At 39.9% G+C, this 13642-nt stretch overlaps 2 protein-coding genes across 4 annotated transcripts; both read right to left on the reverse strand.

Moving 5' to 3' along the window:
- Window positions 1-249: 249 nt before the first annotated feature.
- On the reverse strand, window positions 250-4387 carry LOC109197824 (ATP-dependent DNA helicase PIF1). 2 transcript variants are annotated; one of them, XM_019353603.2, is made up of 4 exons: window positions 1432-4387; window positions 1231-1306; window positions 392-858; window positions 250-277 (listed from the first exon to the last, which is right to left on the reverse strand). In XM_019353603.2, the coding sequence occupies exon 1, from the start codon at window positions 4264-4266 to the stop codon at window positions 1735-1737; it is 2532 nt and encodes an 843-aa protein (XP_019209148.1). In that variant the 5' UTR covers window positions 4267-4387; the 3' UTR covers window positions 250-277; window positions 392-858; window positions 1231-1306; window positions 1432-1734. The 2 variants fall into 2 exon arrangements, with proteins under 2 accessions (XP_019209148.1, XP_019209147.1); XM_019353602.2 differs by having other exon boundaries at window positions 1231-1321.
- A 3359-nt stretch (window positions 4388-7746) lies between these two features.
- LOC109197823 (uncharacterized) lies at window positions 7747-12386 on the reverse strand. 2 transcript variants are annotated; one of them, XM_019353600.2, is made up of 4 exons: window positions 12302-12386; window positions 10512-10583; window positions 10108-10188; window positions 7747-9082 (listed from the first exon to the last, which is right to left on the reverse strand). In XM_019353600.2, exons 1-4 carry the CDS (start codon window positions 12368-12370, stop codon window positions 7958-7960), a joined length of 1347 nt encoding a protein of 448 aa, XP_019209145.1. In that variant the 5' UTR covers window positions 12371-12386; the 3' UTR covers window positions 7747-7957. The 2 variants fall into 2 exon arrangements, with proteins under 2 accessions (XP_019209145.1, XP_019209146.1); XM_019353601.1 differs by having other exon boundaries at window positions 10512-10580; window positions 12302-12385.
- Window positions 12387-13642: the final 1256 nt, after the last annotated feature.

A 13642-nucleotide genomic window follows, 5' to 3' on the forward strand; every position in this document is an offset into this window, starting at 1 on the left:
GTGTTTTCTGATGAGGTAAGTCGCTATGCGAGGTAAAAACCACACGTGGCTGTAATTTGGTGGCCTGTATACAGTTCCAATCCAAGCATGTAGTTGGTTTAAATGGGTTTAATACTGGTGTCTTTTGATCACTTGACTGTATATATAAACCTGTTGAACAAAAGGTGCATTTTAATTTCACTATACCTGCCCATCCTTGTAGCCGGTCTCTACTAGCGTGGCACAGTTTCAAGATCAGTGTAGGGCTTCTCCACTGCCTTCACTGGACAGAACACATCTGAGGAGTTATGAATGGATGGATGACTTAATGAATGGATGAGATTATAGTTTGTTTCAAAGAATATCAATAAATGTTAGAATATAAAGTAAGAAACAAAAAAATACAAATGACCTGTTATGGCAGGGATCCCATCAGGTGCAGTCTTTCTGTTCACGTTTCTGGTCAGCTCTTCAATGGATGAGAGCACATCAGCAGTCTTATCTATCAGTTCCCACTGGTGAGCTGTCCTTGTTGGTGGTAGAGTGTGTTCAGAAAAACTCCCTTTTAACAGGAAGAAACCTCCGGCAGAACCAGGCTTAGAGAGGTGCAGCCATCTGCCGTGAGCGGTTGGGTGAGATGTAAACAAATCCAAAACTGTCCACAGAGCTACAGGGGGCACACTGGGATTGCAACAGCAGCCATAGAGGGAAACCGATTAGGATGTTCTTCCCAGTACTGAAGTGGGTCGGCTTTTCTTATGTGTGCGTTTTTCTCTGAGAGGTAGGTCTCCACTTTAGTTTCTGTTGATGAGGCACTCACGGATACTTCTGGATAAGGGTCATTTGGAAGCAAGTGGTTGGCTGACTTTGCGAAAACAGCTAGAAACAGATAAAAGGAAAACAATTTAAAACAATAAAACAAGAGACATCAAAGCGCAGCTCTTCAGTTAGCAAACTGGCAAGTAATGAAGTTCTAAAAAATAATTGGGAAAACAAATCTAACTTTAGAACTAAATGACCCAAAACTATATTAAAAAGGTAGTAAAAAAGAAATTGGCTTAATACTGGTGTCTTTGGATGAGGTAAGTTGCTATGCAAGGTAAAAACCACACGTGGCTGTAATTTGGTGGCCTGTATACAGTTCCAATCCAAGCATGTAGTTGGTTTAAATGGGTTTAATACTGGTGTCTTTTGATCACTTGACTGTATATAAACCTGTTGTACAAAAGGTGCATTTTAATTTCACTATACCTGCCCATCCTTGTAGCCGGTCTCTACTAGCGTGGCACAGTTTTAAGATCAGTGTAGGGCTTCTCCACTGCCTTCACTGGACAGAACACATCTGAGGAGTTATGAATGAATGGATGACTTAATGAATGGATGAGATTATAGTTTGTTCAAAGAATATCAATAAATGTTACAATGTAAAGTAAGAAACAAATATACAATTACCTGTTATGGCAGGGATCCCATCAGGTGCAGTTGCAGTCTCTCTGTTCACGTTTCTGGTCAGCTCTTCAATGGATGAGAGCAGTCTTATGTATCAGCTCCCACTGGTGAGCTGTCCTTGTTGGTGGTAGAGTGTGCTCAGTTGCAAAGACACTAAGATCACTTGCCAAGTCCATATCCCTCACAACCTTGCAGTCATTTTGTGTTAGTGAATTACACAATAAATGGGGTTGTGATAACTGTGATATGTATTCAGAACACCTGATTGGAGGCAGGCGTATGGCTGTGATATGTAAAGGTGATCAATCAATGTGTGTTTTCGGTAGTTGCAGCAGTAATAAGTTGTGCATATCCTCTTGACTGAAACAGTTCTTGGATGGGTTTTTTTCCTCTGCTCATAAGGTCCTCATTGAAATCTCCACAAACAATAATTGGTTGGCAATTCATCATTTCCAATGAGTCCAAAAGACATTGCATTTGTGGTAAAAACCTCACGTGGCTGTAATTTGGTGGCCTGTATACAGTTGCTATCAAAGCTGTGACTGGCGATTCAACCTTGATAACAACAAATTCAAGGTCAGTCACATTTTGCAGGTATTTTCGAGACTCTGCTATAAGAACTGTTTTGTAGTACATTGCAACTCCACCGCCATTTACCTTTGCCATGTCTGTATGGTTTGTGTAAGAGACGTGTCTGTTGCGTGTGGCCATGTTGTACTGTTCCAGCTGGAAGCGGGGAGAAACTGATGATCCAGACAAGTGAGTTTCTGTTATGCATAAAACATCAGCAAGGCTGAGTTCATGGTGGCATCTCATGTCCTCCATGTGAGTTGGGAGACCTTGTGCATTGTGATGGATAATTGTCAATGTGGGGACTGTGGGAACAACTGATTTTAAGAATTGCAACAGTGGTCTTGCATTCTCAAATGATGCATGTCTCATATTTTTGAGTGCATCTGTGATGGCAGGATCAGCATAGATTTTCCTTTCATCAAAGTCTGTGATGTACAGTCCTTTAAGTGAGGTTGTGCGGCTGAGTGCGACATAGGCCATTCCAGGCTCAAAAACACGCTTCAAACATACTACTGCTGACTCCATTGTCATGCCTTGTACTTTGTGAGCTGTACATGCAAAGGCCAACTTCATTGGAAATTGCCTGCGAAGAACTCCTTTTTTACTTGTAGATTCTTCACATTTCTCAATATATACGAGGTTGTCTGAGGATCCTTGTATTTTTCTGCGAAATTTTTGCCCAGAATTTTGATTGTCCAGCGTAAGTCCAATGAGATTCACAGTTTTTGGTCCATCCTGTGTGGTTGTCACAATGTTCGTGATTGTTCCAAATGTCCCATTAACAAGCCCATCTTCAACATCCAAATTTCTAATAATCATAACACGCACTCCAGGTGCAGCTTGTATGTTATCAGGTAAATCTCTTTTGTTGCCTTTCATCATATCTGCCAGGAGGACCATCTCACCCGTCCGTGGGTCTTTTCTGTAGTCTTCGGCCTGAATATTTATGATATCAGAATGAAGAGCAGTTACAGTTGCTGAATTGTGTTTGTCGACCTCTTTGTTTGTAGCATAAATGTGTAATACATTAGATGGACAGTCTTTTATGTCATGGATAGCCTGTGTGAGCAAGGCTTTATCATTGGCTTCAAGAGAATCTGTTTTTTGCTTCACTCTTATCCTGTTCAGAACTTCAGCAAAAGAATGATCATCTTTCTGTCGCATGATTTCTGTCAGGTTGACCATGTGGAAATAGTCTTTCCAGAGATCAAAGACATTGTCCTCGTACACACAGAGTGGTTTGGCTTTTCCAAGGGGTGGCAGCTGGTAAAAGTCTCCTACTGCAAGGATAGACATCCCACCAAAAGGCTTCTTGTTTCCTTTGATCTGCTGAAGTCTCCAGTGGATGTAGGCAAAAAGGTCTTTAGAAACCATAGATATCTCATCAATGACCAGAATCTCTGCATTTGAAAGTGAAGCTCTCACTTCATCCAGTGCATTGCCCAGTCCCTGATACGGCGGTTTTAAAGATTTTGGCAGCTTTAGCAGAGAGTGCAGTGTTTTCCCAGATATGTTAAAAGCTGCAGTGCCAGTAAATGCAGTCAGCAGTACTGCAGGGTAGGACATGTCTGCTTGGTCACGGAATCTGGGGAGTTGGTGCAAAATCTTTGTTGCCTCCTCATATATGCACTTGATAACATGTGATTTTCCACAGCCAGCTCCTCCAGAGACAAAATAAAAGAACTGCTCAGGACAGTGACCCCACACAAGTTTGAAACACCACTCACGCACTGTGTAGAATATGGATGCTTGGGTTTCATTCAGACTTTGGTACATTTTTCTGACAAAGTCTGGGCTCAGCTTTGGTGCTATGATTGCTGGCATGGCTCCACTGCTGCTACCACTGACTTGGTAGTCTGGAACAATGTCCATTTCATTTTCGTCAGTGTCATGTCTGGATTGTCGTTGGGCCACACACTCTAAACGATCTACTTCAACCTCAGGTGCAAAGGTGTTCCATGCATTGATAAGTGGGCCTTGTTGTTCAATCTGTTCCAATGCCCTTTCCATTGTTTTGCCATGGCTTTCATAACGCTTTTTGTTAAAGGTAACAATTAGCCGTACTGCAAAACCATGTTTTCGTCCACTTTTGTAGAACTGTTCGGATGTGGGGTGTTCTGTGTTTTTAAGGTCATCATTTGATCGATGTGGAAAATAAAGTTTTAGTAGTCTGCTATAAAACTTTTCTGGTTGTTTCTTTTCTGAGAAGCGAGGATATCTGATTATTGCAGGTTTCCCTCTTGTTCTCTTTTGAATATAACCCATGTTATTCAAAAGAGGGATGGCATTTTTGACTCTGTTTGACGGCTGTAGAGAATCCTGTACTCTGAAGCAAATTCAGCCAAACACATTCTTTCAAACTCAGGTGTTCTGGGCCTGTTTGCATATATTTCTGGCAATCCAGACATCCACACATTTTCATCATGTGGTGCCATGCTTTGCAACCTGCTCATCGGGAGACTCATTTTCAGGGCATCATCATCAGTCTGTATGAACACCACACTGCGTGAACACTTTTTTAGTGGCAGGCTGCACGTCCTTGCCACGGATTCCTGGGCACTGACTTCTCTGTGTTTAGCATATGCCTGCATTATCTGTTTCATTTCATCTCTTTCATTGACATTGGACGTTTTTACCTCCTGGATGACTCCATTAAGAAATTGTGTCATCTCAAATTCGGGTTTAGAGACATAAGACATTATGTACATCAGACAGCTGTAGTCATCAATGACATATTGGATGTCCATGTTGGCATTCCAGGCCCTCAGCAGATCTGCATTGTATGCATTCACCCAGCAGTCATTAGGTTCACGCTTTAAGAGGATGACATGGCCATTGCTTAAATTGAAGGCACAATCCAAGTATTGTTCATAAGTTAATTTGCATTTGTGAAGCAGCTCAGACAAGTCTTCAAACGAGGAATTTGGGTCACAGAGCAAATCTCTCAATGGCTGGAGTTTTTCTTTGGCCTCTTTCTGTTTTTTTGCGAGAGCCATTCGTCTGTTTTTTTGCTTTTGTTTTTCATTTGTGTCTTTCTCCTTACTTGAGCTATGCTGCTTATCATTGTGATCGTCGTCATCATCTGGGCTTGGGAAAGTGATCATTGTGTGGTCTACGGGTAGTTTGGGGAACCCAAACCTACATGACACATTACCTTTTTTACAAGATCTGGAGTGATTTCTGCTGTGGACTTGAACCTCAGACACAATTTTGTGAGTTCAGGATCGGCATTTTGGTCAGGCATCTTACATGTTATGTACTTGTCAATAAATTTGTACACGTGGTCTTCAAGGTCGCTTCCAAATTTAGGTGCATCTTTGACCCAAACCAGTAAATGGATATGAGGGCTACCTCTGGCCTGAAACTCCACTCGATAAAAGTAATCTTCTACTTCACCGATAGGCTGTGCTGGGGACAGGATCAGTGTTGTCATTAGTGCATCGACTCTTTTTTCAAACAATCGCATCACAGTCACAGGGTTGCTTCGGAGAATTTCACACTTTGTGTTCCAGTCAAGTTGTGAAAAATCCACTTGTTCACCTTGTTGAGTTTTTATGACCTCAACAACCTCAGGCCATCTCATTTCAGCAGCTGAAAATGTCAGGAAAAAAGTCGGCTTTCCTAACTGTCTGACCATAGCATGCAGATCTTTCAGTGCCTTCTCCCAATAGGCTGGAGTACCTCTCAGAGGTTTCATGAAGCGTGTTGCATCTTTGTTATTTATCAGTCTCTCCACTTCGTCTTTATTTTGAAGCATTCTGTTACAAATTCTACGTCCATCCTTGGTGATTGCCTTACCTTTGCGCAATTGGATGGACATGCTGTTTGTAGCCATGTGTGTTTCTGTTACAAACTGTGCAAAGAATAGGTAGCTTTGGTCAGTTGCAAAGCGTGTATCTGCAGAGAACAGCCGTGTATTAAAATACATGCTTGGGGACAGTTTGACTTGTCTGGCTTCATCTAATGTGTTCTGTCCAGTTGGGAACTGCACAGGAAAGGCCATGGCTTCAAGTTTAGGAACAGAGAAGAAGCCAACAGGTCTATTTCCTTGGGCGGGTGCAATGCTAAATATTCCTTCACCATATGATAAAATGTCCTGTGCTATATCTGGTGGTTGCATACAGGTGTCTAGAACAAGACCAGGCCGAAGTTCTTCCTTTTCTTTCTCCGTATCTTGTAAGGGCTCTCCATTTGACTGTTCAGGCTCCAATAGTTCGTTTACATCATGACATGGCTCAAGTATTCCAGCTGTTGTATCCTCAGTGGCTTTTCTTTCTGGTACAATTTGGTTGTCGAAGTTTCTGGGCAGTGCATCTTGAATATCTGCATCAGCAGTGTCATGTTCCGTCTCGATTATCTGATTATTTGTGGGATCAGCAAAAGTAGCGTCATCATCAATAGATACATCTTTGTATTGTGAATGCATCTCTTTTAGCTTTGATAATCCTGCTAACACATTCTTCATGTTCACAGTGTAGAAGTGTTGGTATCCTTTGAATCTGATGTGTCTTTTCAGTTGTACCTGCAGGAGCTGGGCTTCATTGCTAGGTCTGGGAAGACAGTTTACTGTGGTTTCCACATCCGACGGTACACAAACAACAGCCCCATGTACGGCTTTTTGCTGTCCTTTTGGTAATGCAATGATTTTAGCAAACGGGAGAATTTTAGCAATCAGTTGTCGTTCTAGTACATTTAATTGACTCAGTTCAATTGGAATGGGTGCTAGTGCTAAATTGTTTGCCACTGCGATGGAAGGGATCTTTCCTCGTTGTAGGTGGCTGTCACAGTTGTAGCAAATCCACTCCTCCATTCTTTGTTTTGGGAAAGTACAATTAGCTGAGCATTCCCCGTCACAAACATGGACAAATTTTCCTGTCAAGCAAGTGTCAACAATGTGACTATTTTTAACATACTTTGATCTTTTGCAGTGTTTAACTTGATTAGGAAACAGAGTTCTGTGGCACACTGTACAGACATGGGTGGGTCCTAACTTAATTGTTTCACGGAAAGCTAATGTGGCTGCTTGCATCACACTATTCACTACAAGCTGGGGCTGTGCTTCAGACTGTGGACCCTGCTGGAATTGTGTTACTAGTCGTCTGTATTTCTTCTTTATTCTCTGCGCACACAACTTTTTATAAATGGCGAAAGATGCAGTGGTAGCCATTTTGTGTCTCTGGTACTCTGCACAGCGCTGTATATGGTGCAGTCTGAATTGTGAGTCATTATGATACCTGGCATGAATGGATTTTTTTGTTTGTGCCTGTAGTTTGGATCCGATGCATATTTTGTTCTTATGTATTTTTTCTGTCTGCTTTGAAAGTCAGCATCCGTGTTGTACCTTTGGACCAGATATTGCTTCTGTCTGCTTTGAAAGTCAGCATCCGTGTTGTACCTTTGGACCAGATATTGCTTCTGTCTGTTTTGAAAGTCAGCATCCGTGTTGTACCTTTGGACCAGATACTGCTTCTGTCTGCTTTGAAAGTCAGCATCCGTGTTGTACCTTTGGACCAGATATTGCTTCTGTCTGCTTTGAAAGTCAGCATCCGTGTTGTACCTTTGGACCAGATATTTCTTCTGTCTGCTTTGAAAGTCAGCATCCGTGTTGTACCTTTGGACCAAATATTTCTTCTGTCTGCTTTGAAAGTCAGCATCCGTGTTGTATCTTCGGAACACATATTGTTTCTGTCTGGTTCGAAAGCTGGCATCTGTGGTATATCTTCTGATAATGTAGTCTCTCTTTTCTTGTTGAAAATGAGGATCATTTTGGTATCTCTTCACTTTGTGGGCTTTTATCTTCTCTTGAATATGAGGATTTGCATAATAACCTTTGGCTGATAACAGTTTTTGTTTATGGCGATGACAGTTTTGAGCATATTGAGTTTTCACAGCCTGTAATTTTTTCATTCGAAATTCAGGAAAGCAGGCATATCGTTGCTTTTCGTGTCTTTTTTGTTTATCTTCTTTGCCAAGTCTTCAGATGAAGATTTTCTTTAGCTTTTAGATGCTGCTTGTGACTTTGAGCTTGACGAATAGCTTTCCCACGCCGTCGTTTATTTAATCTGCATACATTTCTTGCTTTTTGGGGGGGTTTATCTATGACTTTATCTCTTTCATTATTGAGTTCAAGATTTTCTTGTTGTTCTGTTTGGATGTTGCTTGTTGGATCAACAGATGTTTCAAGTTGATGTTCACAAATTTGATTTGAAGCCATTTTGTCTTGTTGTGGGTTTAAAGCACTTTCTAACATTGTCATGTAGGTTTGGGCTGATTCTGGTTGAGGCACTTGCACAGTGGGATTTGTGATTTGTGGTTCATTTTGTGGTGATGTAGCTGTTGCTCCTGGTGTTGCTTGAGTTGACTGTGCAGGCTGTTCGTTGTGAGTGCTGACTCTTTTGAAAGAAACAGGCACAAACTCATATCTTGCATACCTGCCTTGATTTTGGAAAAGGTTATGCAGGTGGGTGATCAGGTCATTCACATGAGTGAAAGTGAGCATGACTGCTGTTCCATTTGGCTGGGGTAAACCTGCTGCACTTCTTGAATGTGAATCAAATAATCCATACCTCCCAGATTTGTCACGGAAAACTGCAATGCACTGAGGCGAAACCATGAGCAAAGCATAGTTGACATCTGTTGACAGACATACAAGGCGACTAGCAAGAGGCAACCACCATCCTTTTCTTTGATAAGTTTTGTCCTCTGCTTTCAGGTATCCGTACCTTATGTTGTCCATTTTCACACTGTAGACATTTATGTCAGCATGAACTTCTTTGGGTAGGTCCTCCATGGTCAAATGATCTTGTGTATAACGCCTCTCCTGCTGAAGATTTGTTTTAATCCAACAGTAGAGTGCATCTCCCTGTTCAAGCACCTTATCAAGTCGGGCTGTGTTGAACTGGTGTTCCTCATTAAGGTAGGCCAGGAATGTGAGGGCATTACATGTGCACTGATGATTTCGAGAGAATTCTGTGTACCTTTCATCACTTTGACAATGAGTTGCACTGACACACCAGAAGTGCTGAACTGCGTTTCTCTGTAGCTCCTCTGTCAGTAGTTGTTCATTTGTGTTGTGGAAAGGCTGATCAAGGAATGGTAAAGGTGACACATGTTATTGTTTAGTATTTAATGATATGCATTTCACGGTTGAGTAAAAACATATGTAACTCTTGGTACAATGATGTAAGACATTTTTAAGTGGCAATAGTTGCATAAATTTAGATTTTCTTGTAAAGTAAAACATTTTTTTTTTTTAACTATGGTCAAATAATGAAACAATGTTCAAGCCAAATTATATCACTCCTCAATCATATTACAGCATAATCTAAAGATACACAGCATCAGATAAGGCAGAAAGACAGTGACAGGAACAGTGAGAGAGAGCAGAGGTGGGAAGTAAAAATGACAAATATTTTAGATATCTGTAATTTGCTTTAGAGCTGTTTTTTTTAATGACCTTTTACAAAGGTCATACCTGTACCTTCTGCTCCTCATATTTTTAAAGCAGTTAATTTCTTTCAGTATAACACATTATTTTAGGTTGATGCGGGCCTTCAAACATCAACTAAATTGCAGCCTAAATACAAATATATGAAAGGAAATCCTGTTTACGTATTATTCGTAAGAGGATTTCAGATGCTCTTAAATTAGATGTAATTCAATCACTGATTTCAGATTAAACCAGATGGTTCTGTACATGTGCCATAAAAACACGTTCATAGTTGTGTTACGTTTTGTAAAGAAATGACACAAAATTCAGTTACAGGTTAAATGTGATTGAAACAGAATACACTGACATTCATCTGAGAAAAGATCAGTGTCACAAAATGTTTGTATTTATTTGCACTGCTTTTCACTGTGGATGTCAATTTATCTGAAGCTTTAAATATAAAATGGTATAAATGTTTTTTCAGAACAATAGATATAGAAATAGCTAAACAGACAGACAGCTGTTGAGATGTCTGCATTTTAGGAGTCTGATGAAAGAAATTGACAAATGTACAGGTTTAGTCTAACATTTTAGTATATTTAGTACGAGTTGGCAAGCACACTTAAGATGGAAGACTAAATATCAACCCCGGTGATTATACATAGGGTTAGGGTTACCTTTTTAGGTGGAGAATTTGATGCCGTGTGGAAATCATCGGTTGCCCAGACTCGTTTTGCTGGTGGACGAGTGTCTGAAATCTGATAATACAGTTAATCAAAATTAGAAAACCTACTAACAGATTTGAAATAGAGTGTAACACTGGATACTTTAAAGAAAACATGAAACAGTAGCGGTTACTAAACTTACAAAGCGATAAAAAAAATTCCAGCTGTTTGCATAACTACTAAGAAATTTGAAAGTGAGTGTAACTTTAAAAACTTTAAACAAAACTAACAGAAGCGAGACAACAAAATTCTTACTGTTTACATAAGGCAAACATGTAACCATATGTCTTTAACATTAATGGTAATGTAACTGTCCACTATAAATCCTTAATGGAGGAATACAGTTTTAAATTTACCTTGCTGCCTGGAGGACATAAGGAGGTGGGTCTATTCTGCGTTTCCAAGGACAAGCTGGCTGGTGCTGTCTGCTAACCCAGGCAAAAAAAGAATATAATGTTAAGACATTAAGTGACCTGACACTTTAATTTCACTTTACAATGCAATGCATGGCATGAACTGTTATGCCAGTTGGGTAACATTACAAGATAGAAATGGTCAACTGTATGGGTAAGTGTTATAAGAAATATATTGTATGTGCTCACTACCACATCAGAATTACCTGTTCAGAGCTATGAAAAAAACAAAACAAACAAAAAACAACAAAAAACACCCTTTGTCATATTTTCCTTTGTTTTGGATAGAAATTAGACAAAATTGAGTTAGCAAACATGCTTTAAGTGAAAGACTACATATTAACTGTGGTTATAGACACCAAAGATCAGATATATACACACTGGTTATACACATGGGTGGTAGGGCTGCTCAATGAATCTACTTTTAAACAAAATTACGATCTGGGCTTTCAACGATCATTGAAAAGGAGTCGAGAGAATGAGTCGATTATTAGCACCTCCCTGGTGCTTTTTTCTCGCGCTGCTCCATGTGGCAAATCGAGCGCACCTCTCTGCGTTTCGAACACGCGTCACAACAATTAAGAGGAGCTAACAGAGGGAAGCTCGGAAAGCTAAGCAGAAGTTATTTGGAGAGGAGAGTGACTGCCGTTGGTTGAATAGAGATTTAAAAAAAAAAAAAAACAAAAAAAAAACTTTCAGTGGTGTGGAAACATTATGGGTTCGCGAAGTCAGACGTGGATCAAGTAGACATAGTGTGTAAAGTTTGCTACAATGTCGTACCTGCACCACGGAGCAACACTGTAAAGTTCACTAAACATACATGTTTACATTTTCATTTATTTTTTATATTGTAAACATTTACACTGTTATCAGTATTTGCACACTATTTATGACAATCTTTAAAGCCATTATTCAATACATTGTTATTGTTAAATAAATATTGTCAAATAATGGAGATCTAGATTTCAGTGAAAATAATTGTGATTATTATTTTTGCCATAATCGAGCAGCCCTATGGGTGGTGTTAAGGGTCCGAAATTGAGGACGAGAGTAAAACAATGATGGTCCAAAAGAGGTCAATCAAACAATTGATTTTTAATGAATACACGCAGCGTGGGGAGATGTAAACTGTAAAACATCAGTTGTAAATCCCCAACCAAAAATACACTTCAGATTGCTTTTATAACATCAGGGTATTATGACGCCCCCTCATGCGTTTACAAGCACATAATTTGCATCTTAAGAACATTATTTGCCTCTTCTACAGATAATGATCAATTCTAAGAGATAAATGCAGGCACAGAAGTTCCCCTTTCTGGCATCCTCTTCCAGATATGGTCTCAGGCCTTTGAGGTCCCCATGGACTTGTCCTCCTCTTTGCGTCACCTGTTGCTAGGCAAACTCAAATGCAACAAGAAGCTGAATACATTCAGGCCTTTGCTCAGCTACTATTTTACTGTAGCAATATACTCAACATATAAGCATTTAAGATTATAGTTTTAACTCAACGATTTAAGTGGTTGTAACTGCACCTGTAATAAACATGTTAATATGTGATTATGATAACCCCTGTAATACAAATTATAACATAATGCCAGCAACTTCAATAAATGCTTGGATGAAATGATAATTAATACAATGATAAAGATGATGGTTATGTAAAATAATCCCTATAATTCTACAGTGGGCATACCTTGTAATTTCTTAATAAAGGAATATTTTTTGATATTTACCTTGGGACCTGGGGAACATAAGGAGGTGGGTCTATCCTGTGTTTCCAAAGATAACCTGGCTGGTGCCATCTGCTAACCCAGGAAAAAGGGTATAGAAGACATTAAGTGACCTGACACATTCATTTCATTTAAATGTTCTGCATACCATGCACTGTTATGCCACGTGTGTGACATATTAACAAAAAATCCTAAACTGTATGGGTAAGTGTTCTTAATTGTCTCAAATGTGTTTCGAAAACTGTTCGACTGTCTGTGATCACTACCATATCCTCATTACCTGGTCAGATGGAAAACGACTGACTGCCTCATCTTGGTTGTGGCCAGTGAGCATTGGGACAGCAGGATCGACCAAGTCAAGTGGTTTCCAGCGCTTCTTTTGTGCCTGGGATCTTTTATTTTTTCTCGGCATCTGGTAGAATGTCAGCATAAAAACAATATTAATTATTGGCATTTCAAGCAATTTGTTATTTTAACCCTCTGATACATTGATAGACAAGATGACTACAAGAACAAAAAAAAAAACAAAAAAAATCTCTTTCTTTAAATAGACATTGATAGTGTCACTACCCGGTCTTAAGGCTTTGTTAAGTAAAGTTCCATAACAGTTTGTTATTGTAATTGGGAAGTGATTACCTTGAAAGTTGGGAGGCAGATTTGTTGACCACGACAGTTAGTCCATTTTGGTGTACAGTAATTGGGAAAGTAATTACCTTGCAAAGCTGGGAGGCAGTGTTGTTGCTGAGACGCTGGTCGAATGCCAGCAGCAAGCAAACCCGGATGTTCACAGCTCACAGTTACCACCTCAAACTTTCAAACAAATCTTACAAGAACAAACCTAGGAGACAGTCTTGTTGTCCACAACAGTTTTGTTATAGAGTAATTGGAAAATTGGGTACCTTGCAAGGCTGACAGGCAGTCTCGTTGCTGGGAGGCGGTCTTGTTGCTGAGGCTCTGACAGAATGCCAGCTCCTGCTTTAACACCTTAAACTTTGCAAACAAATCTCACAGAACAATTAGCAAACTGATTGGCTTGTAACACTGAAATGTAGCCTTGTACTGTCTGGTTTAGATTTCCTACTGAGAGACAAAGAGGAACTTTACTGTTTGGAAGAGAGTAAAAACACTGTACCATCTAATATTAAGAGTTTTAATTACAAACAACAGTTCTATTTTCTAGATATCACCTGAACACACACAGAAAATATAAGGGGGACACTTACCTTGGCTGAAGCAAGAGTTGAGGTATTAAAGACTGCTGTAGTTAACGCCTTATGAAGACAGAAAAAGAGGTGTGAAACGTGGGTACAACGAAGCTATTGATTCGGACGCGACAGTCGCCTG

Source organism: Oreochromis niloticus, unplaced genomic scaffold (genome assembly GCF_001858045.2).
Source record: "Oreochromis niloticus isolate F11D_XX unplaced genomic scaffold, O_niloticus_UMD_NMBU tig00007667_pilon, whole genome shotgun sequence".
NCBI classification, from domain to species: Eukaryota; Metazoa; Chordata; class Actinopteri; order Cichliformes; family Cichlidae; genus Oreochromis; species Oreochromis niloticus.

Excerpts from the sequence above, each read along its gene's own strand:
- LOC109197823 (XM_019353600.2), bottom strand. The coding sequence starts at position 12,370 with ATGGCACCAGCCAGGTTATCTTTGGAAACACAGGATAGACCCACCTCC. Across the intron at positions 10,584-12,301 it reads TATGTTCCCCAGGTCCCAAG|CAGACAGCACCAGCCAGCTT; the intron begins GTAAATATCAAA and ends TGCCTGGGTTAG. Across the intron at positions 10,189-10,511 it reads TATGTCCTCCAGGCAGCAAG|ATTTCAGACACTCGTCCACC; the intron begins GTAAATTTAAAA and ends CTGTATTATCAG.
- LOC109197824 (XM_019353603.2), bottom strand. The coding sequence starts at position 4,266 with ATGGGTTATATTCAAAAGAGAACAAGAGGGAAACCTGCAATAATCAGA.